Here is a 21,287-nt window from a genome sequence, read left to right as displayed (position 1 = left end):
ATGGAAGTGAAATACTTAGGTGTAAACTTAATGAAACATGCAGGAACTATAGGTTGAAAACGCTGAAACACTGATAAGACAGTGAAGCCTAATATAACTGTGTTGCAGTGTGATCTACAGATTCAATGTAATCCCAGTCAAAATTATACTTTGTAGGGATCTACAAATAATTGTGAAATTTATATTGAGAGGCAAACAAAAAAGACCCTAAAGGAGCCAAAAGGATTTTGGGGGGAAAAAAATGAAATTGGACATCTCATACTAATTTTAAGACTTCCCTTAAAGCTACACTGTGTATTAATGAAAGAACAGACTCAAAGATCAATGGAGCAGAACAGAGGGCCCAGGAATAGACCTGCATGAGACTTGCTCACGTATTTATTTATTTATTTTTAACAAAAGTGCTAAGGCAAATCAGTAAAATCTTTTCAGCTGAAAACTCTGGAATAATCAGATGTCCACACGCAAGAAAATGAACCTCCCCTCACGTCTCACTGCTAATATAAAAAGGAACTTGAGATGCATTATAGTCAAGAGTTGAAAATGAAAAACTGTAAAGCTTCCAGGAGAGAACACAGGAGCATGTGTGTGTGACTATGGATTTGTCAAAGAACGTAAGCACTGGTTACCTGGGTTCCTGTGCGTTCACGTGTTTCCTTGCTCCTCTCCTAGGAGAGGCCCCGTGAGCCCCCGTGAGCCCCCGTGAGCCATGACATCCCAGTAGCAGTGAGCAACCTGGTGTCCAGACTTTGGTTTCTAAATACCATTCTCCAACAAAAGGGATCACAGCGCTTTGGCAATGGCTCATTCCCAGTACTGAGGCAGAGGAAATGCAAGATGAGCATTTGGTGGTATCAGAAAATAGGGAAGGAAATGCTTTTTTAAAAAGGTGGGAGGAGGGAGGGAGGGGTGCAAGGTGTTAAGTCAGGGACCGCAAGAGAGGTGTGTGGAAGCTCTTGTATCTTTGTAGATCTTCTGTGCATCTAGAATTATTTTCATATAAAAAGCTCTCTGACTCTTGCTCACTGCTACTGGGATGTCATGGCTCATGAGGCCTCACCTACGAGAGGAGCAAGGAAATATGTGAACGCATACTAACCCAGGTAACCAGGGCTGTCAGTACTGTATTCCTTGACAAATCCATAGTCATACAGATATGCGCCTCTGTCTGTCTCTCTCTGCCTGTCTCTCTCTCTGTCTCTCTCGCTCTCTCTCTCAAGCTAAACAATCAAAAAAGGAGAAGGGAGGAGAAAGTGCTGAGTGTCCTTTGGGAGACGTGGGAGGTGGCAGCATAAAAGCAACACACGGAGAGCAGAAGGGCCTTGTGTGTCTGTCAGAGCCAGGCAGCTGGGGCCCAGGGAGGAAAGGGGACTCGGCCAGGGTCGCAATGCTAGTAGCTGCAGGGACAAGCTTCCTGCCAGTGTCCTGGCGGTTAACGTGCCTCTTACTCCCCGCTCTGCTTGCTCCCCCACCCCCAGCTCTGCTTAACATGCCTCTCGCCCCCCCCCCCACTGCTCTGCTCCCAGTGGATATTCCTGTAGCTGTGTCCACTTTGCATAGGAAGTAGATTCCCAGGTCCTGGCCCGGCATCCTGTTGTCGGAAGCCACCTGCGCTCCCTACCGTGGCTCGCTGCTGCTCTCATCCTTTCTGCCCTCAGAGGCAACGGCTTATGTTCTCTTCAGCAGAAGTTGGACACCAGCCCAAGGCCGGCCTCTGGAACCTCCTCGACCTCCAAAAGCACCTCCCCGACCCTCACGCCCTCCCCTTCACCCAAAGGGCACGCTGCGGAGTCCTCCGTGTCCTCCTCCTCCTCCCAAAGGCAGTCCAAGAGCAGCGGGGGCTCCAGCAGTGGCACCATCACAGACGAGGGTGAGTCCCCAGCCCTGAACCTCCGGCTGTTCCCACTCCACGGTGACCTGGCATCAGAGAGCCACCAAGTGCCCTGAATTGCTACCTCCTAGGTCAGGTTTGTTTGTTTTATTTAAACAAACCGTCTCACCCTTCCCAGAGTCTACTTGTATTTTTGTCTTCACTGTGCTAAAGCTGTGGTTACGCGCTCTCACAGGGTTTTTGAATATAGGTGAGTTTTGTTTATATGCACACACACCCATGGACGGGCTGCTCCAACACAGAGTTATTTGCTTTCCCTAAACCTTCTATAAATCGGGATTATTTCAATTACAAGTGAGGGGATCTCAGTGACTTAAGGGGGACAAGTGCCTATGGTAGGCTTTAGGCACGTCCAGATCCAGGTGCTCTGGAACTGTTTCCCAAGTGCTGATAAGCAGCTTCACACTTACTGTGTTTTCCTGACTAATTTTGCCACCCCAGCAGAAAAGAGCTACTTTCTTAGTAGGTCCAAGCAAAACCCCAGGGGGGTTATCTTTTGTTCCTCCTTGAACATCCTTGTCTATCTCTGTGCCCAGGTGGTGGGATGTGTGGATGGGTGGGCTCAGGTCTGGCTTCTGCCTTGGGAGCGGATTCTAGTCTGCCTTGCTGATGTGGTGTGGATTAGAAGAGGCAGAGAGGCACTGCTCAGAGGAAGGTGGAAGTGCCGTTCCAGGAGGGAATGGGCCCAGGCAGGCAAGGGCCCCTGATGTCCACTGCAGCCAGGGACACTGCCTGTGGAAGGTGCTACCAGGTGCATTGCTGGTAGCTCAGCAGTTCCTTGCAGGTGCTGGGGAAGAAGGTGCCCAGAGCTTCTGCAGCGTAGGGATGAGCTGGAACCAGCCACAGGGCCCTGGCCATGCTGGGCTGATAGATGCCCACTGTGGCTGGCACCATCTTTTTCTGGGGCCTGCCTCTTCTACTGTTTGGTGAGATCCAGTTAATCAGTTACAGAGGCTTCAGAGATCCACCAGCCACCTCCTTCTGCCCCCCACATGTCCTGCATGGAGTCTGAAGTCCCCCCTTGAGGGCCTTCAGGAAATTGAAACCCTGGAGATGCAGGGTTAGCCATTTCTCCTGTGTCTTCTCCCAAGAGTTGAGCAGGACCTGTTTGTACCACCCATGCCCATCCTGTCCCTCTCATTCTTTATAAAAGAAGGTTTGCAAAGCACTAACTGGAAGAAAGAGAACCAATAGCGATTTCTTTCTAGATTCATGTTTCTGGTTTAGAGAGCCTGGTTTTCCCTTCTGCAGTCCTCTGGTCCTGAGACAGTGAGACCTGTAGATTGTCACAGGACAGGGCTGCAGTCTGTCTTGCAACACAGGACGCAGCCGGACCTGAGTTCTTGGGACAGTACAGTGTGCCCTGCCAGCTTCAGGAAGAGTGGTCCTCCTGAGGGCCTGAGAGGAGACGGGGCAGCTTGCACCGGAGCTGAGTATTAGGTGCACAGGAGACTCAAGAGCGGCCAAGGGCACAGCCACTAGGAAAAGCTAAACCACGTGCCTTTACAATTAAGGTCTATCAGATCCAAGCAACCCTGTGTTTAAAACAGCATGCATGTAAAACGTTAGCACACTTGGCCATTACTGCAGTCTGGAGATTTTTGTGGTCCCAGTGTCTGCACGGCAGGCACACCAGGCAGTACTGATGGTCACCACTCTGCCCTCTTCCCAACTCCACTGGCAGGGACAGTACCTTGGCAGTCAGAACCAGCAGCCATTGGGTATTTACACCACAGAAATCGGCAGGCACCACCCATCAGGGCCTGATGGATTGTGTCGTAGATTGTCCAGATGTAATTCAGACAGTGATGGGGGAAAATGCTCATTGTGAAGGTTCACCTTAAAATTGTGTCACACCTGAAGCCATCCTATCATGAACAGTGTGAAAAAAATCGAGGATCTGTTCTTTATATTTGAAAACCATTATCTGATTCAGCCAGCTTGCTCACATGAAGTTCAAGCATATGTCTTTGTTGTTGCATTTCATCTTGTTCACGTAAACAAAGCTATCAACCAGCATTCACGCTGGAACGGCTCTCCTTGGCTGTGGATGCCAGAGCAAAGATGGGTGGAAAGCATTTGGTGGGGAGCAGCAGTTGGCCGTGTGGAATTTGCAGGAAGGAGTCTCGTGGATTCTTGTTTGAGAACAGTGCTGTGCCCCCTTGATATCAGGGAGCTCTGGGACGAACCTAGGTACCCACATAAATGCACGCACTTCCGCCTCGAAGAGCCCTTTGCCGCTGCGGAGGGGACAGTGTGTGCAGGGGCAGCAGAGCAGAGAGCCGGTGTCATGAATTACAGGGGACAAGTGTGGCTTAAGGCTCAGTTTCTCAAGAGCCTCCTTCAGGGAAGGTTCCTCCAGTCCCTGGGCTGGGTCCAGTGCCCTCTCTATCCCCACATCCCCTTTGTCACTTACCCTTCACCGTAGCACATGTCACACGAGAGAAGTGGCACAGCACCTTCCAGGAAGCCAGACCACAGGGGACCAGCAGTACGACCGTAGCCAAGATCTGGTTCCCAGCCTCTCTGAGCCTCGCCTCCCTGTCCTCCTCTGGGAATGGGGACGGCAGTAGAGTCCACCTCGGTCGGGAGGCTTGAGAGCACATGGACTGTCCACGTGTAGGGTGCCCGATGACAAGAACCGTCACGAGGGTGACAGCGGTCATGCCCGTCGTTTTCTCTTCCCAGCCACCCTGGGCACTCTCTGTGGGGACCCCCCCATCCTTGCCCACCCCGCAGGCATCTCTTCAGACTCACCCACTGCCTCAGGACCTGTGCACCTATCAGGCCCTCTCCCTGGATGCTGCCTCCTGGTCTTCCCCTAGAGACCTGCAGAGTGTACCCCTTGTGCTGCTCAAGTGTCTCTTGATAAGGGAGGCCTTCCCCAGCGGCCCTCTGTGGAACAGCACCCTCTGTCCCTTCATCCACCCTCACCCTGCTCTCTGCTTCCTCTCTCCCTGGGCCGTCAGCCTGCAGTGGCGTCTGTTCTGGCTGAGCCTCCAGGTGCCTGGTGTGGGGACTCTGTGTAGCCTGTCTCCTCAGCACCCAGACCTGGCCTGGGCCTTTATTCTGCCTGTTCCGATACCCAGCACCTTCCCTGGCTTGTCCCCTGTCTTGCTGGTCCTGTCTGCTGTGTTCTTCAGACCTCCTCCGCACACTTAAGCCAGCCCCCACTTTGGTCTGGAGCTTGCCTGCTGCTCTCTTGGGTTCCTTCTTAGACTCTCTGGCCTTGGCGTGTTGTCCCTGGCTGTGTGTCATTGTCATTCTCTCACACGAGGAGGCGGGGCTTAGTCCCAGCTGTGGGGGGGGGGCGCTCTGCGGCCTGGTGGGGGCGCTGCAGTGTGGTCTTCTCAGCCTCTTCCCAGGGTTGGCCCCTGGTAGGGGCCACGGCCAGCAGATGGCTCAGGTCCCGCTGCCATCCTCCCGTGCAGGAGCGCAGCTCAGATCTGTGCTGGGGTTTCTTGTTGACTTTCAGGGGTCAGCTTTCATTTGAAATAAGATGATACTGTGCTGTGGTTGGAAGACCAATCTTGATAGGTTTTACCAAATCCTAAAATCCATTATTTTTGTTTCTTTCTCATCTTGCCTGCTTGAAGATGAACTGACTGGAATCCTTAAGAAACTGTCACTTGAGAAATACCAGCCTATTTTTGAAGAACAGGAGGTAAGAGCGTTCCTTTCGGATGTTCGTTTACATCTTAGTGTTGGGCAAAACAAAATAGATCTTTGTCTCAGTGTCTAGTTCTCCTTCAAGCCTGGATCGATCCTCTCCACCGAGACAGCCCGGGACATGGAAGTCGGCTCCAGCCCCCTCGTCCCCAGTTCACCATCACCCTGAAATCCTGGGGCCTGGGGCTGCCACACTGCAGTCGGATTCTGTAATCCGAGTGCTGCTCTCTCTAGAAATGTCTGTCCCGAAAACATTTTAGTTGCACAGGACTGAGGAGCAGGCACTTAGGTTTAAAGTAGGCCATAAGCGAATCCTGAGGAATCTGCCAGAAGCGTCCGGACCTGGGGCCTGCGGTGATCTCAGAGTTCATATTAGCTTAAAAGCCTGAAAATCCCATTTTTAAAAATGACTGCTCTGCTGTCTGGCAGGGCTTCAAAACGTTAAGCACAGAGTTATGGTACGACCTGACAAATCCATTCCTGGGTAGGTCCCCCAGGGAGACGAAGGCACAGGTCCCCAGATGACCGTGGCAGCCTTACAATGGCCCGAAAGTGGAGACAACTCAAATCTCCCCTCACCTGAGGACGGATAAGGAAAATATGGTCCCACTCTAGTGAAGTGTTTGACAACCGTAAAAATGTCACAGGCCACAGCACGGGGAGTTGAAAGCATCATGCCCAGTGAAAGAGACCACTCACTGCTGGGCGGGGTGGCGCTCGCCTGTAATCCCAGTGGCCTGGGAGGCTGCGGCAGGAGGATCGTGAGTTCAGAACCAGCCTCAGCAATTTATCCAGGCTCTAAGCAACTCAGTGAGACCCTGTCTCTATAGAAAAATAGGGCTGGGGATGTGGCTCAGTGCTTAAGCACCCCTGGGTTCAATCCCCAGTACCAAAACAAAAACAAAACAAAACAAAACAAAAAAAACAAATGAACAAAACCGTCACCAAAGGCCATGTTTGGTGTGGTCCCATTTACGAAGCGCCCAGAGCAGGCCAACCTGCAGAGCAGAGCAGTGGTTGCCAGGGGCTGGGAGTGGGGGATGCTTGGGGTCCAGGGTGACAGAACTATGGCCATAGCTGTGTCGCTAAAGGTCACTAAATTATATACTTTAAGTGGGTGAGTTACGTGATGGGTGAATTCTATTTCAATAAACTGTTGAAAAGTTTACTATTTTAGCCCAATAAGACTCTTCTGCAGGCCCACCGGCCACCCAGTCATAATCTCTGGCTCAGAAAGTTCTGGTGCCCAGGGCAGCACATGGGAATCATCGTCCTTACAGTGTCCATTGTGACAGCCACTCATTGTCCCCAGAAAGGTCCAGACACAGCGAGGTGTTTGGGTTTTGGTTAACAGGTAGCCGGTGCAGGGTGCCCCTCCTCAGTTTGCCTTGCGGCTGCACCCCGCCTGCCATTGCCGCCTCCTCGGCATCTGAGACTTCAGTGACTTTTCTCACTTCCAAGAAGTCTTTCCTGGTGCCCGGGGCTGCCTGCTTTTGCTTGAAATGCTCCATGTCTTCTCGGCGTGTGCCGGGCACACACCCCGCGCACACTTCCGTCTCTTGAGGTGCTCGACTCTGCTTTGTGAGGGGACACTTGTGATTTCGTGGCTTCATCCCCATTTCTCCAGCTGGCATGTTATCCTTTTTCCTGGAGCAGAGTCCCGGGGCCCAGGCAGGCTGAAGGGCTGTTAGAGCTTCCCGTAGAAATCGGGGACTGTGCAGTTTTGAGGCGCTCTTGTGACATCTCTCCCTTGGTTCTGTGGCCTTCTCTATTGATCCTGCTTATTATTCTGTCTTTCCACAGTCTGCACCCCGCTTGTCCTCCGAGGGGGAAGCGGGGTGAGTAATGCTCACCACATTCTTCTCGCAGCCTCCGGTGTTGCCAGACGCGGGGCCACGTCGGAATCCCCTTCTAACAGCAGGACCTGGCGCAGACAGACCTTGCAGGCTGCCCAGGTCCTGCCTCAAAGATGCTCCTTGGTTTTCCAAAAATATGTCTGTTTAGAGAAGCCAGGAGCTGAAGGGGGTTGGCTTCTAATGTTTCCAACCAAACTTCAAACGTGAAGTCCAGAATTGGAGGCAGGGAGTCAGGATCGATTCCCCACTAATAAGCACTAATAGCTCTCAATCGTGACATTCCTGTTGAAGTTGGAGAATAGTGTGGCCCCAACAGACGGCAGCAAAGCCCCTTCTCTTCCCAGGTGGACATGGAAGCATTCCTCACGCTCACCGACGGCGACCTGCAGGAGCTCGGCATTAAGACAGATGGATCCCGGCAGCAGATTTTGGCAGCCATCTCTGAGCTGAATGCAGGCAAGGTATTGTTCCCAGTCTCATTTCTCTCTTGTTCCAGGCTTCCGGGAGCTTCAGAGGGCTTCCTGGGACCTTCTTGGTCTCATTTTGGCTCCTCTGGCATATCTGACGGAGGCTGGCCCCACTTGCACAAGTCCCCAATCTCCCAGGGTGGCCTCCTCCCTTTCCTGCCCATGAGGTGGTTGCTCCTCAGATTCAGCTAAAACATTCCCTTGGTTTGCCAGCCCAGTGGTGCACGCCTATAATTCCAGGAGCTGAGGAGGCTGAGGCAGGAGGATCGCAAGTTCAAAGCCAGCCTCAGCAATGGAGAGGCAGTAAGCAACTCAGTGAGACCCTGCCTCTAAATAAAATAGAAGACAGGGCTGGGATGTGGCTCAGTGGTCGAGTGTCCCTGAGTTCAATCCCTGATGCCCCCCTCCAAATACTGATATTCCCTTAGGTGACTTCTGCCCCCAGGAGCAGGTGTGGCCTCAGGAGCAGTTCAGGGCAGCCTTGGCTCACACAGTCCTGAGCCCGCCTGACCTGGCCTGGAATCCTGCTCTGAGCACACTCGGCTCTGAGCCTCACTGTCCCCATCCCTCTGGGTCCAAGGGTGGACGTGATGGGGTTGTCACGACAACCAGAAAGCCCAGCAGGACGCCTGGCACACAGAGCCGTCCATCACGGCTGTTGATATCGATCCCCCTCAAGTTTCTGTTTCATCCCCTTTAAAGCCGAGGATCGGTGGCGCCCCCACACCCCGACCAGAGGCCCACAGAAACCCAAAACAAAGGGGCCCCAAACTCAAGACCAAAAGGGTGGATCCCGCTCCTTTGTGAACACCCATGTGGGTGCTGCTGGGCTCCTGGCCGTGGCCTGTCCCCTCCCAGTGAGTCGCTGCTCACAGTGGCTTTCCCACGCTCGCCCTGCCAGCTGCCTGCCTGTGGGACAGCAGGGCCGTGGCTGCGGCTTTGCCGGCCTCCGTGTCCCCGCCGTGGATATCTCTGCCTCGTGCCTTTGCGCCTTTCCCTCCCCGTTGTCCTGGGGCTGTGCTCCCTGCTCTAGGTCAGGGCAGAGAGCGTGGCCATTTGATGGTTCTTTCCGTGTTTTGCTGGATTAAGCAGGAAACATTGAAGGGACGTCCTGCCCCGGCTGCAGGTGAATCTTCATGTAGCCCTTTATCCTGTACAGATCACTCGTCCTCAGCGGCCCTCGCCACAGTGCCCAGCACCCCCCCCCACCAGCTCACCCCGTGTCCCCTGGTGAAGCGCCATCTGGGCAGGGCCAGGTGCTGCCCACTCATGTGCCAGTGGCCATTGGGGGCAGAGCCTGCACCTGTCTCTGGCCTCTGGCTGCCACCCTTTCTGCTCCCTCCCAGCCCCACCCGGGCTGCAGTGGTTGTGACTGTTGTTATTGTGACCTGCCTGCAGGTGATGGGGTGACCCTTGAGGGTGATCTAGTGGACTCACTCGGGCATTCGCAAGGCTGGGGCTGTGCCTTCTGTTTGGTACCAGGGATTGAGCCCAGGGGTGCTTAACCACTGAGCCACATCCCCAGCCCTTTTTTATATTTTATTTAGAGACAGGCTCTTGCCGAGTTGCTTAGGGCCTCACTAAGTTGTGGAGGCTGGCTCTGAACTCAAGATCCTCCTGTTTCAGCCTCCCCAGCCACTGGGATCACACCCAGCACCCAGAGGGGTGTTCCTCTTTTACTGTTTGTTCTTTCTCTTCTGAGCAGTCCTCACCTGGGCCCGGACAGCTCACTTTACAGGTAGAGAGGCCAAGGGTCAGAGATGGGCAGTGAGCTGACTTCAGACCCGTCGGTTTCTGCTCCACTCCTGGATGGGGAGGCCAGAGGAGGGTGAGGCAGTGCAGAGGTTGCCGCAGGTGGGCAGCTCTCTGCTGTCAGGAAGTGCATCAGCCAGCCACCTGAACCCCAGGTGGCTCACAGGGGGCGGTCAGCCAGGCACGGGAGTTTGGGAGCATGGATTTATTCGGAGAAAGAGCCCTGCCTGGCCCGGATCTGTTGAGAGCAGAGCCACACGAGCAGCGTGGTGCCGTGCCCGGGGCCCAGGGCACACTCGCTCATGTCAGGCCACAGAAGCTGCTGAGGCTGGTTCCAAAGCAGCTTTGGAAATCAAAGCACAGAGAGATGGAGGAAGTTGCCCAGGGTCACACAGACCAGGATTGGAAACAGTTTGTGTCTGCCCATGTGTGCACACAGCCCTGCCGTAGCTACCGCAGGCACACAAAGGAGAGCGTTCATTGCTGTGGGAGCTCTCGACTCTGTGGGGACTGGGAAGGCGGAGGCTGGGGAGACATTCTGAGGAGAGAGCAGAGGCTGAGACCTGAAAGAGGAGCTAGAGCCGGTAAGGGGCCCAAGGGCAGTGCAGACCAGGCTGAGGAGCACCTGTGCAAAGGCCCTGTGGTGGGAGGGTGTGGCACCTTCGAGGAACTCACAGAGCAGTTGGAGCACAGAGAGCAAGTGGGCCAGAGGGTGCCGGGGGAGCCCTGAGCTTCAGATCCCTCTGCAGGGTTTTGTGCCAGATTCTTTTTTTATTTTAACGTGGCTGAGATAAATTGGGATCTTCAATTTTACACCCTTCTTTCTTTAACAAGAAATCTACGCAGCTACTCGTGTCACTGATCTCTCTTTAATGTATTTGCCTGGATGCACTCAAATTGATTTTGTTTTCAAAGATCCTTCGTTATTGGGTATGTAAATACCCAAACTTTGTAGAAATAGTGCTGCAGGGGACAGCTCTGGGCATTAGACTTTCTGAAGATCTCCCGGGAGTAGCCGTGGAACAGATCCCTGAGCCTGAGAGCCTCGCTGTGTGCACTTCTCCCTGAACTTCTTTCCAGAAAGCACCAGGCGCGCCCCTGGCCGAGGTGTGGGGGTGGGCTCTCCTGCAGTCCCGCCAGCGTTGAGAACGGCAGTTTGTTTTCAATCATTATAAATTTGACAGACTAAACAATGTACCTCGTTTTCATTTGCATTTCTTTAAGTACTAGGTTGATTGAATCCTTTTTTCTATATTTAATGGCCTTCGTTTGGGAGGGGGGTTGGTTTTTTTTCCTTTTGAGAATTTTCAGGCAGGGCCTTTGAAATCGGGGATTTTTGAAAGGGAAGTTATCTGATCGTCTTGGGTTGGCCTTGGAGGGGGAGTGATTGTGGTCTTTATTATCTACAGCTCCCTCCTGGGGTCAGGAGGCAGTGGGCAGGGAACCCGTCTGGCCCTGACCTCATTTCTCAGCAGTTACGGCTCAGGTGGTGAATAACGAAGCTCTTGCTGTCCCTGCTTCCCAGCCCTGTTCCTTATCTCAGGTGGCACTTCATAGTCACCCCGGAGGTCGCGCTCACCCCATTTTGCAGATATTCAGTGGAACAGGGGCGGGTCTGGGTGCCACTGTGCGTCACTGGTGGGTGGGGATTCCAGGCCTGCCCACGGCGCCCTGCAGCCTGTGGATTTCTGTGGCTGGAATCCTGGCACCTTTACCAGCTTATTGAAGGTGACCTGCAAGGATCAGGGTACATGGGCAGAAGCTTGCCACCCTCCCAGGGGCGTGGGAGGCCTGGCCACCACAACAGGTCCCTGCACAGGGGTCTGGAGAGGGGGCCCTCTAGGCTGTGGGGAGGGTATGAAAAAAAAAATCCAGATGCAGTGGCACACGCCTGTAATCCCAGCAGCTCAGAAGGCTGAGGAAGGAGGATGGCGAGTTCAAAGCCAGCCTCAGCAATGGCGAAGTGCTAAGCAACTCAGTGAGACCCTGTCTCTAAATAAAATACAAAATAGGGCTGGGGATGTGGCTCAGTGGTTGAGTGCCCCTGACTTCAATCCATGATACCCTCCACCAAAAAACAGAATGAAATTTAAAAAAAAAAAAAGTTCTTTGTTTTTTTTTGAGTTTTGCAATTTTATCTTTTTTAAAAATTGATTTTGTTTTTTAAATATATGACAGTGGTATGCATTATAATTCTTATTACACATTTTGTCTTTTTTGTTTGTTCTTTTTAGTTGTACGTGACAGTAGAGTGTGCTTTGACACATCATACGTACATGGAGTATAACTTCCCATTTCTGTGGTTGCACATGATGTGGATTTACACTGGTCATGTATTCGTATATAAGCATAGGAAAGTTATGTCCAGTTCATTCTGCTGCCTTTCCCATTCCCATCTTTCACACCCCACCTACTGTGAGTCAGCATCCAAGTGCCAGAGAAAACATTCAGCTTTTGGTTTTTGGGGACTGGCTTATTTCACTTAGCATGATAGTTTCCAGTTCCGTCCACTTACTTGCAAATGCCATAATTTCACAAATACTCCATTGTGTATTTGTACCCCATTTTATTTATCCATTCATCTGTTGAAGGGTTCCTTGGTTGGTCCCATGGCTTAGCTCTCGTGAATTGAGCTGCTGTAAACATTGGTGTGGCTGCGTCACTGCAGTGTGCCGATTTGAAGTCCTTTGGGTATATGCTGAGGAGTAGAGTAACTGGGTCAAGTGATGGATCCATTCCAAGTTTAAAGTCTGGGCTTATTCTGTGGACTTTAAAATTTTTTTTGCCTTTTTACTCTCAGCTGAGATCATACATTTTTAATTTGCTTCGTGTTGCGACCATATTTATTTGTTGACTTAGAAATCTATGCTGACTCCACCCTGCTGCCTTCCAGGGGCAGGACCTGCCTGCCTGCCTCCTCAGCCCACACAGGTCCCACGTCCATAGCACCCATCTGGGTCACTGAGAGGGTCCCATTTTATAAATGGGGAAACCAAGGTCCAGAGGGATGGGGTGTCCTGCTCAGGGTCACTGGGTAGTAATGGGAGAGGTGGAACCTTCTCCACCTCTGGCTCCTGCTGCCTCTTGTCCTGGAGTTCAGTGGACTTAACTAGAAGCATCCACATCTGTTTCCTGGGGGTAGGAGACTGTGGTAGGGCTGCCGTCGAACTCTCTGGAAAGACACAGAGACAGGCAGGGAGACAACCCCCCAGACAAGCTGGCCCTACCCAGCCTTGTTGGGGGCTGGGGACCCCTGCACCCTGGGTCCTCTCCAGCCCCGGCAGGCAGCGGGGAAGTGGCGCCCGGGGGCTTTTCAGGTATGAGCGGGGCATTAACCACACTGTGTCGACTGAATCCTTGGTTGAAAGAGTTAACGTGTCTGTTTCCATCCCCTCCACAGGGACGTGAGAGGCAGATCTTGCAGGAGACCATTCACAACTTCCACTCTTCCTTTGAGAGCAGCGCCAGCAACACCAGGGCCCCCGGCAGCAGCCCCTGTACGTGACGCTCCTTGTCGCTCTTTGCCCTGGCGGTGCTGTGAGCCCTCTGTGCCCCGGGACCCCTGCATGTGGCCAGGGCCCCACTTCCTGCAGCTGCCCTGTCTCCACTGAGCCCTGTCCCGTCTCTCCCTCTGTGGGACGTCCCTCCCTGGCCCCTGCTCACTGGTCGGGATGCCCCTGCTCACTGGTCAGGATGCCCCTTCTCACTGGTCGGGATGCCCCTTCTCACTGGTCGGGATGCCCCTTGCTGTGAGAGCTTCCCACACACATCTACTACTGTCCTGTAAGGACGGGACCGTCCAGTTGTGTGCTTCTGGTAGGCACGTGGCTTCACTTGGTGGCTCAGAGACCCAGCTCCCTTCATTGGTGCTCTGCCATCCCTGGAAGGAGAGGCCCTGCTTCTGGCTGCCACAGAGGGACTGGGATGGTGGTGACAGGCAGATGGCACAGCCTGCGTGCCCCTGCCTTGGTCATTCCTGCTCATTCCCCTGGCCCTGGCCAGCACGTGGTCCCACTGGTATGCAGAGGAGGCTGGGGGACATAGCTCCAATGGCTTCCCAGCACCACTGGGCTCTGGGAAGTGGGCATTAGAGCCTCCACCTCGTCCTTCTAAGGGACACCTTTCTCCATGCCCTCACACCCACAGAGCCACTCCTGCTGCTGCTGGGGTCCCTGTGCACAGAGTGTCCCTGCTCTCCGTGGCGACAGCACGCCACGGGCATTCAGGGGTCCACGTCCAGCGCAGATTCTCCAGCACAGAGGCAGGGCTCCTGGGTGGGGAGGAGGCTCAGTGCCTATCCCTCCTTGTCTGGCCTTGGCCAGGACCAGGCTTGGGATGCACCTGGCCGCCTGTGTCATACAGGGCAGTCCACCTGCACATAGAGACAGGAGATGGAGGCGTCACGTTGTGGAGGGGCTTTGGGACTCCAATTTTCTAGCAAAGGTGTGAAGAATCTGAAATTTCTTCTACACCCTGTTAATGCTGTTTCCCAAAAGTGGATTGTTTCACGTGTTTTTCTACCTTGTCATATTTTGACTATAAAAATCCAGTCACTAGATGATACGCCGGGTGCCATGTACGCAGAGACCAGCCAGGGCCTTCCACCCTGGCGGATCTTGACAGGCAGGAGGCCTCTCAACGCTGGGCCCCGGCTTCCCAGGAAGCAGGTAGAGAGGAAAGAGCTTGTGCTAGGGCTCAGGGTCAGGTGTGGCCTGGCCTAGTGTGGCAGGGACAGGTCATTTGGCCTCTGGGCCAGAGCTCAGACCCCGGTGCATAAAGTACTTGGTTCACAGAGTTCTGATGCTTACCATGAGCTGTGCCAGGCCATCTGTCACCTGTCCCTCCTCTGGCCATCACAGCCCAACCCCCCATGCTGTCTTTGGAGGCATTTGTCACCACACTGCCCAGAGCCTCGTGATTCTCCCCTCTGCCTGACCATCTGCCGAGTGTCCTCAGCCCCCACCTCAGAAGCCCCCTTTCCATGGGAACGAAGACAAAACATCTTGTTTCAGCCACTCAGACAGCTGTATGGAGGGTCCTGTAAGGGGGACATGCTTATTGAGACCTGTCGTGTGCCCAAGCTTCTCTGCATTGTCATTTGTCCTCACTGCCACCCCAGAGGTGGCCTTGTTCAAACCCATTCTGAACATGGGGACGCAGATTCAGAAGGAAGGAAGCTGCTCTTGTCACCTGCTGTAGAAGGAGGATCTGGTGGGCCTCCCCCTCACTCCTGTAGACTCCCAGACTAGACACACTGGTGACTCTGGCTGGCATCTTCAGGGTCACCACAGGTCCAGGGCGGTTTGCCCGCAGTGACGTGCCTTGAGGCCTCGCAGCTCCTCTTGCTGTGGGACTTCTTTTCTGTCACCCACGTACTGATGCAGAGTCACTCAGGTGAGTTTGGTGGAGCACCTGTGAAGCACAGGAGTGCAGCTGGGTCACCTTCTCAGAGGCACACCTCGCCCTGATCTGCTGACCCTGGACAGAGCAGGGCTGGCCACCCCCCACCCCCCAGCCATGGAAGTTGAGGCTCTGGGTGGCTCGTGTCTCGTTGGCGCCACTGGACGCAAGGTTTTCCTCCCGGACGGTTTGTGTCCTGGTGGGGAGAGACCCCGGTCCCCCTGCCTGGGCCCTCCTCCCTCACAGTGGTCCAGCCGCCTCCAGGAGGCTGTTCCCCTCCCCGGGACCTTCACCAGTGTTTCCCAAAGTGTGCTCCTTGGGGCATCAGCGTGGCGGGATGTTAGTGGGTTCTTGGTAAAGAGAGATGAAGGGGACATGCGTGTGCCCCAGCAGGTTGGGTTCAAGTTCAGCTGCTCTGCCTGCAGCACACTAGGCTTCCAACAGGTCACTAGCTCATGGCCTTCTCCACGCTTCTCCAGGTACCCTTGGGCAGCATGGGGAAGCCCTGGGCAGCCCTGGGCACGCAGGGCCTCAGCCAGGTCGGGGTCCCTGGGAACCACCTCTCCTCTCCACAGATGTGGACTGTTGGTGGTGGGACACCAGGGTGAGGGAGTCTCCTGCCTTTGAGCAAGTGGGGGCCCTGCTCAGAGGGCTTCTGTCCTAGGGTCTCCCCTAGAGTGGAGCGCGTCCTGCTGGGAGGTGCTGGGTGTCTGAGGCCCTGCTGGCCAGAGGAAGCTCCCGCCACTTCAGGTCCTGCAGGAAGTTGGCCTTGCCATTCATTCACAGGAAGTTAACTGAGCATCTACCCTGGGCCAGCCCTAGGCTCGTGCTCTGGATCCATAGAGGAAGACTCCACTCGGCCCTCAGAGAGCTGCAGTGCTTGAGAGGAGCCAAGCGCAGGAGCAGAACTGTTAGGGCCCTCACAGGAGCCGAGTGACAATGGTGTGTGCAGTTCATGGCACAAAGACAGCCCTCTGAAGGGCCCAAGCTCAACCTGGGCAGGCCCTGGGCGGGGAGCTGGAGCTGGTCCTGTAGGGCAGTTCTGGGCACAGCAGCAGGCGGGGAGGGGAATTGGCATCCCAAGCCAGGGACAGTGCTGCACAGACGGCAGACACCTGTGTGGGTTACATATTGTCAGGGAGCGGGGTAAGTGAGGTATTTGTCTTTCTGATTTTCCGTCCTTTGGTACATGTAGAAGCAAAGCATTATTCTGGGAAGAACTGATGCAGAGGCAGACCTAGCCCTGGCTTGGCTCAACCATTTCTCATTGGCTATTCAGGCATTTTTCTCCATCTCCTTGAGTCTCAGTTTGCATTTTGGTTACCAGGGTCTAGGCTGTCCCCAAGGGGCTGGGAATCAGAGAAAGTGAGAAAACCCTTTTCACCCGGGAGCTGTGCAGACGCGAGGAAGCTCCAAGATGGTTGCACGTTTTCATCTTCCTTCCTCTCTCTTCCTCTCCTCCTCTCCCTCCTTCCCTGTGACCCCTTTCTTCCCTCCCACCTGTCCCTATACAGCCGTAGCTGGGTGGGTGAGACCAGAGGAAGCAACCTCCGGCAAGAGGTAGCAGCAGCTTTGATGGCTCTGCTGGCATCAGAGCCCCAAGGAGTGGAGAGTCGTCCGGTGGATCCCTGCCCTCCGGCTGGAGCCTGTGTCACTGGGATTCCTGGCAAGGTGGACAGAAAGAAGGAAGGCTGGCCCAGTCATCGGAGCCGAACCAGCAGGCAGAGAGGGAACCTCATGATTGCTCCTGCCGTAGAGACACCTGAAGACATGGTGTAGGCCGGGCCCACAGCTGGACTGCTGTGGACATCCACCCTTCCTGAAAAGACTCTGCAGGCCACATGAAGGTGACATCTGCAGAAGGTGGAGCAGCCTCCCGTGGCCACCCTTGTGCATTCCAAGCAAGTTAATTGTGTCTTATTAACCTGTGGGTCCTGCTCCACCTGTAAAGAGACCTGGTGTTTCCCTAATAAAGTTGACACCCATTCCACAGGCCTGGCTCCGGGCGGTGAGCTCCTCCCAGGTGAGTGGGGGGTGGTCCGTACCACCCCCCCCCCCTTGAGAGTTCTGCACTTGATGGGCTCACCGGGCCCCCTGCTGGCCTCAAGGTGCTCTGCTCCTCTTAGAGTGGACTTCGGCCCACCTTCCCTTCAGCTCCTGGGCTGAGAGGCCAAATGGATGGTGAGCCACAGAGCTTGGGGATGACAGAGGGAAATAGGTGAAGAACCCCCAGGGTGAGCACAGGACGCCAGTGTCTTCAGGTGACCCTCGCCCCCCCAGCTGCGCTGGCTTCCCAAGGCCACAGGTGCCCATATCCTGTTGGACCTCAGGAGCCTTCTCACCAGGGCTGATGGACACAGGCCTGGCCTTCCTCACTGAAATCTTGTGGTGGCTGGCGGGGGTCAGGGTGGGGTTTGGCCTTGCCCCCAGCCCTCACCCACTGAACCCAGAATGCCATTTGGGGGGGGCCTAGAATAGGTTCCCATCTTCCTCATGTCAAACGTTTCTTATTATACTGTTATTTCCATGTAGGATTTTGAAAGGTTTTCCTGTGCCATACTGTGTATGTTAAATAAGGGTGGCTTGTCTTCCGCCTTTGTGCACGTGAGAGGTATAAACGCGGCTCAAGAGTTCTCCCAGCAGTAGCTGTTAGGGAGCCAGCCCCCGGGGTTGCCAGGAGCTTCTGGGAATCGCCTTGCCTGGTCCTCACAAGAACCCCCTGTGACTCACAGCTCCCTTCTTTTCAGTTTGAGGCTCCGGAGGACACTGATAGCAACCAGCCTCACCCAGGACAAACACAGCTAACAAGGGACACTTTGGTTTGAGTGCAAGTCTCCCCTCCAAGTTCACCGTGTCTTTGTGGGTGTCGGTCCCCGGTCCCTCAGTCCCTGGTCTCAGTGCTCCTAATGTGCCCAGCCCCAAGGAGCATCAGGAAAGCAGGGTGGGGTCTGGGGGAGGGGGACTGAGGCCCTGGGCCCCAGAGGTCAGAGCAAGAGAACTGGGAGGCTGTGGGCAAGAGGCCAGCTGCCCAAGAACACTCCAAGGACCAGAGCTGCTGGAGGGAGGCGAGCCCCAGGTGGTGCCAGAGTCGAGGAGCCTATGCCAGGGTGGCCGGAGAGGAAGCAGGAGATGTGGGTGAGGAGTGGAGCACTACAGGTGGAGTGAGGGCGGCGGTGAGCTTTCCTGACACTGAGTTTACTCGAGTTCAAGGGTGGCCTGAGGCCTTGATCCTGATGACCTTTGTTGTTGGGCACGGGCAGGGGGCAGTGACGGGAGTTTTAGTTTTACAGATGTGTGAAGTTGAAGTCTGAGAAGCACTTCTGGGTGAATGTTGAGGTCCCGTCCAGCCTCTTGACTGTAGAAAAGCTATCATGGGAAGGGGAAGTGGTTCTTCAATAAGTTAAACAGAAGCCAGCAGTTCCCCTCTCCAGTGTATGCCGCAAAGACATGCAAATCGGTATTCCAACAAGGACTCGTCTGTGAATGCTGATGGCACAATTCACAGTCGGCAAAAGGTGCAGACAACTCCTATCCATTAATGATTGGTCTGTTGGGGCTGGGGATGTGGCTCAAGCGGTAGCGCGCTCGTCTGGCATGCATGCGGCCCGGGTTCGATCCTCAGCACCACATACCAACAAGGATGTTGTGTCCGCCGAGAACTAAAAAATAAATATTAAAAAAATTCTCTCTCTCTCTCCTCTCTCACTCTCTCTTTAAAAAAAAAAAAAAATGAATGGTCTGTCTACAGAATGGAGCATTATTTAGCCAAAAAAAAAAAAAAAAAACCGAATGAAATAGGGGCTGGGGCTATAGCTCAGTGGTAGAGTCCTGCCTAGAATGCGGGATGCACTGGGTTCGATCCTCACCACAACATAAAATAAATAAATAAAGATATTGTGTCCGTCTACTACTGAAAAAAAAAAGGGGGGAATGAAACACTGGTAACATGCCACAGCCTGGATGAACCTTGAGAACCTAAGCAGAAGAGATCAGCCACAAAAATCTTCATGTTATGTGACTCCATTGATGTGGGATATGCAGAATAGGAGACTCCACCAAGGTAGAAAGCAGACGCAGGCTGTCACCAGCTGAGGGCCAGGGGAATGGGGAGTGACTGCGAATGTGTGAGTTTCCTTGAGGGTAAAGAAAATTCTAGAATTAGATAACGGTGATGACTGGACAACAGCAGGGATGAACGGAAAGCTTCTTACTGTAGACGTCACAGTGGTCATGAAGCTTCGTGTCCTGGGGTGTCACCACAGTAGAGGGGACCTGGAAGGTCACCAGAGGACATGGCCAGCCTTGCACCCTCAGCCTTGCTCAGCTAACTCGTCAGCGGAAGGGCTTGTGCCTGTTCTCAGTGGTCCTCTCCTCCCTGTCCACGTGCCCCCTCTGGTCTCAAGTCAGTGTCCCCAGTTAACGCTTCACAAGAGCCCGGAGTGCGGTGGGCCTGGGTCTGGTGAGGGACGGGCCCTTTGGGATGGGAGGTCTCTGGGGCTTTGGGTCTGCCCGTGCCCTGTGCCCTCTGGCCCCTTCTGCAGGCCGCCTGTCTCTCAGGGCCGTGGAGCCGAGCTGCTCTCAGAATAACTGTCTCCACTTTCCTCGCGATGGCACCCTCTCGGGCGGAGGAGAGTTTTCAGCAGCGGCCATGGCAGGGACCCGGGCTGCGCGGCGGACCGAGGGCAGACAGTTCCACGCTCGGGGGATGGCTGCGCTGTCTGCACCCCTGGCCCTGCCCTTGCTCCCTTCCCGAAGCGCCGTCCTGCTTGTCCCCTTCCGCTGAGGTCCGACCTCCGGCCAATCCCTAGGCTGCAGGCTGATCCCCTCAGAGGCCCTTCCAAGGGCCCACTTGTGGCGAGGGTGCCACAAGGTGAGGCCGTGTTCCTGGAGGGGGGTCCTGCAGTGCAGAGGGACCTGGCAGTGGGGGCTGCAGATGGCTTTGGGAGCCAGGGGGCCAGGCTGACCCCAGTCCTCACCAGGGGCTGAGGTCAAGGACCTGTGTCGGAGGGACCCCTCCGGGAGTTGACACTCAGGGATGCAGCCATCCTCAGTAGTGGGCCACCATCCCGGTGCTATCAAGGTGCAGGGGAGGCCCCAGCAGGTAAAGCCAAGTCCCCACCTTGTGCTCCATGGGCTGGTGTGGGACTAGCCACACGGCTCAGCTTCCTGGGCCCTCTGAAGCCCTGACTCGTTTTCTCTCTCGCGGTGCCATCGGGGCCAGGTCATAGGAACTCCTTGTGATCAGAATGGTGTGACTCAGCACACCACACTGACCGTCCCAGAGTGAGTGGCAGTCAGGGGAGTCAGACCAGGCCGCTGTCCTTCCCCAAGTCTGCTCTCCTTGTTCTTGACATTTAATTCCGATGTCTGAGGTACCATTGGTGCCACCCAGGGCACAGAGGGGGAAAGAGACCCAGGGAAGTTGAGTGATCTGTCTAACACTACTTAGTGCACCTGATTCACTCCATGAACCACATTATTATACGAAGAAAAACAGAGCAAAGAAAGCAAGAGTTGGGTGGGGTCAGGCAAGGGGAGCAGAGGACAGGCCAGTGTTGGAGCTATCATGCACTTCAACAGGTCACTTAGTAGATCTGAGTCACACCAGTTATTTTTGAATAAATTTCATTTTTTACTTTTAAAGACTTGCACAGGCCCTTATCAGTGAGTGTCTTTTGTCATGTAGAGTGTAACAGGGATGTTTTTATGTTGAGATCCCATAATCAGGCTCACCTTTCACGAGAGACCAGTCTGCGTGCCAGAATGTGCGGGCCGGGGGACAGAGGGGCCCTTCTGACAGAGACCTCACACCTGGAAAAATCCTCCAAATGGGCTCCCCGTGGGGCCACTAAGCTTCTTGAGCTTCCTCCTGATGTGCACATGGCTCTCTGCAAGATGAATCATTCATGACCCTCGCTGGGAGCCCTGCGTGGGGGCTCAGGCCTGCAATCCCAACCACTCAGGAACCCGAGGCAGTAGGATCCAAAGTGGGAGGCCAGCCTGAGACCCTGCCCCAAAACATAGAAAGGGCTAGGGATGGAGCTCAGTGGTAGAGCGCTTGCCTGGCCGGTGTGAGGCCTGGGCTCCATCCCCAGCCACACACACACACACCTGCTCCGTGTTCTCCTAGCTGCAGCCTTGCCACTCAACGTATGATCAGTGGATAGGCAGCTTTGGCACGCCCAGGGCATTCGTAAAAAGTGCAGGCCCTCCAAGGCCCCAGGGGAGCCGGGCACGTACCCCAGCAGGGTG

The 21,287-nt window shown here is 54.5% G+C and overlaps 1 protein-coding gene across 5 annotated transcripts in view; it reads left to right on the top strand.

Annotated features, from left to right (window-relative positions):
- The window catches only part of Anks6 (ankyrin repeat and sterile alpha motif domain containing 6), a 46,056-nt gene extending 29,029 nt beyond the window's left edge, over positions 1-17,027 (top strand). For 2 of the 5 annotated variants that reach the window (XM_078047870.1, XM_040286090.2), the window contains exons 12-16: positions 1,684-1,870; positions 5,488-5,555; positions 7,761-7,877; positions 13,036-13,132; positions 16,550-17,027. In XM_078047870.1, coding sequence (XP_077903996.1) covers positions 1,684-1,870; positions 5,488-5,555; positions 7,761-7,877; positions 13,036-13,132; positions 16,550-16,599 — 519 coding nt within the window. In that variant the 3' untranslated portion in view covers positions 16,600-17,027. Of the gene's footprint in view, positions 1-1,683; positions 1,871-5,487; positions 5,556-7,760; positions 7,878-13,035; positions 13,133-16,549 lie in introns of those variants that run through there. The other 3 variants (XM_078047871.1, XR_013438189.1, XR_013438188.1) reach the window with 3 other exon arrangements.
- Positions 17,028-21,287: the final 4,260 nt, after the last annotated feature.

This window comes from Ictidomys tridecemlineatus, chromosome 4 (assembly GCF_052094955.1).
Source record: "Ictidomys tridecemlineatus isolate mIctTri1 chromosome 4, mIctTri1.hap1, whole genome shotgun sequence".
NCBI classification, from domain to species: Eukaryota; Metazoa; Chordata; class Mammalia; order Rodentia; family Sciuridae; genus Ictidomys; species Ictidomys tridecemlineatus.
This window is presented reverse-complemented; position numbering and strand designations above follow the sequence as displayed.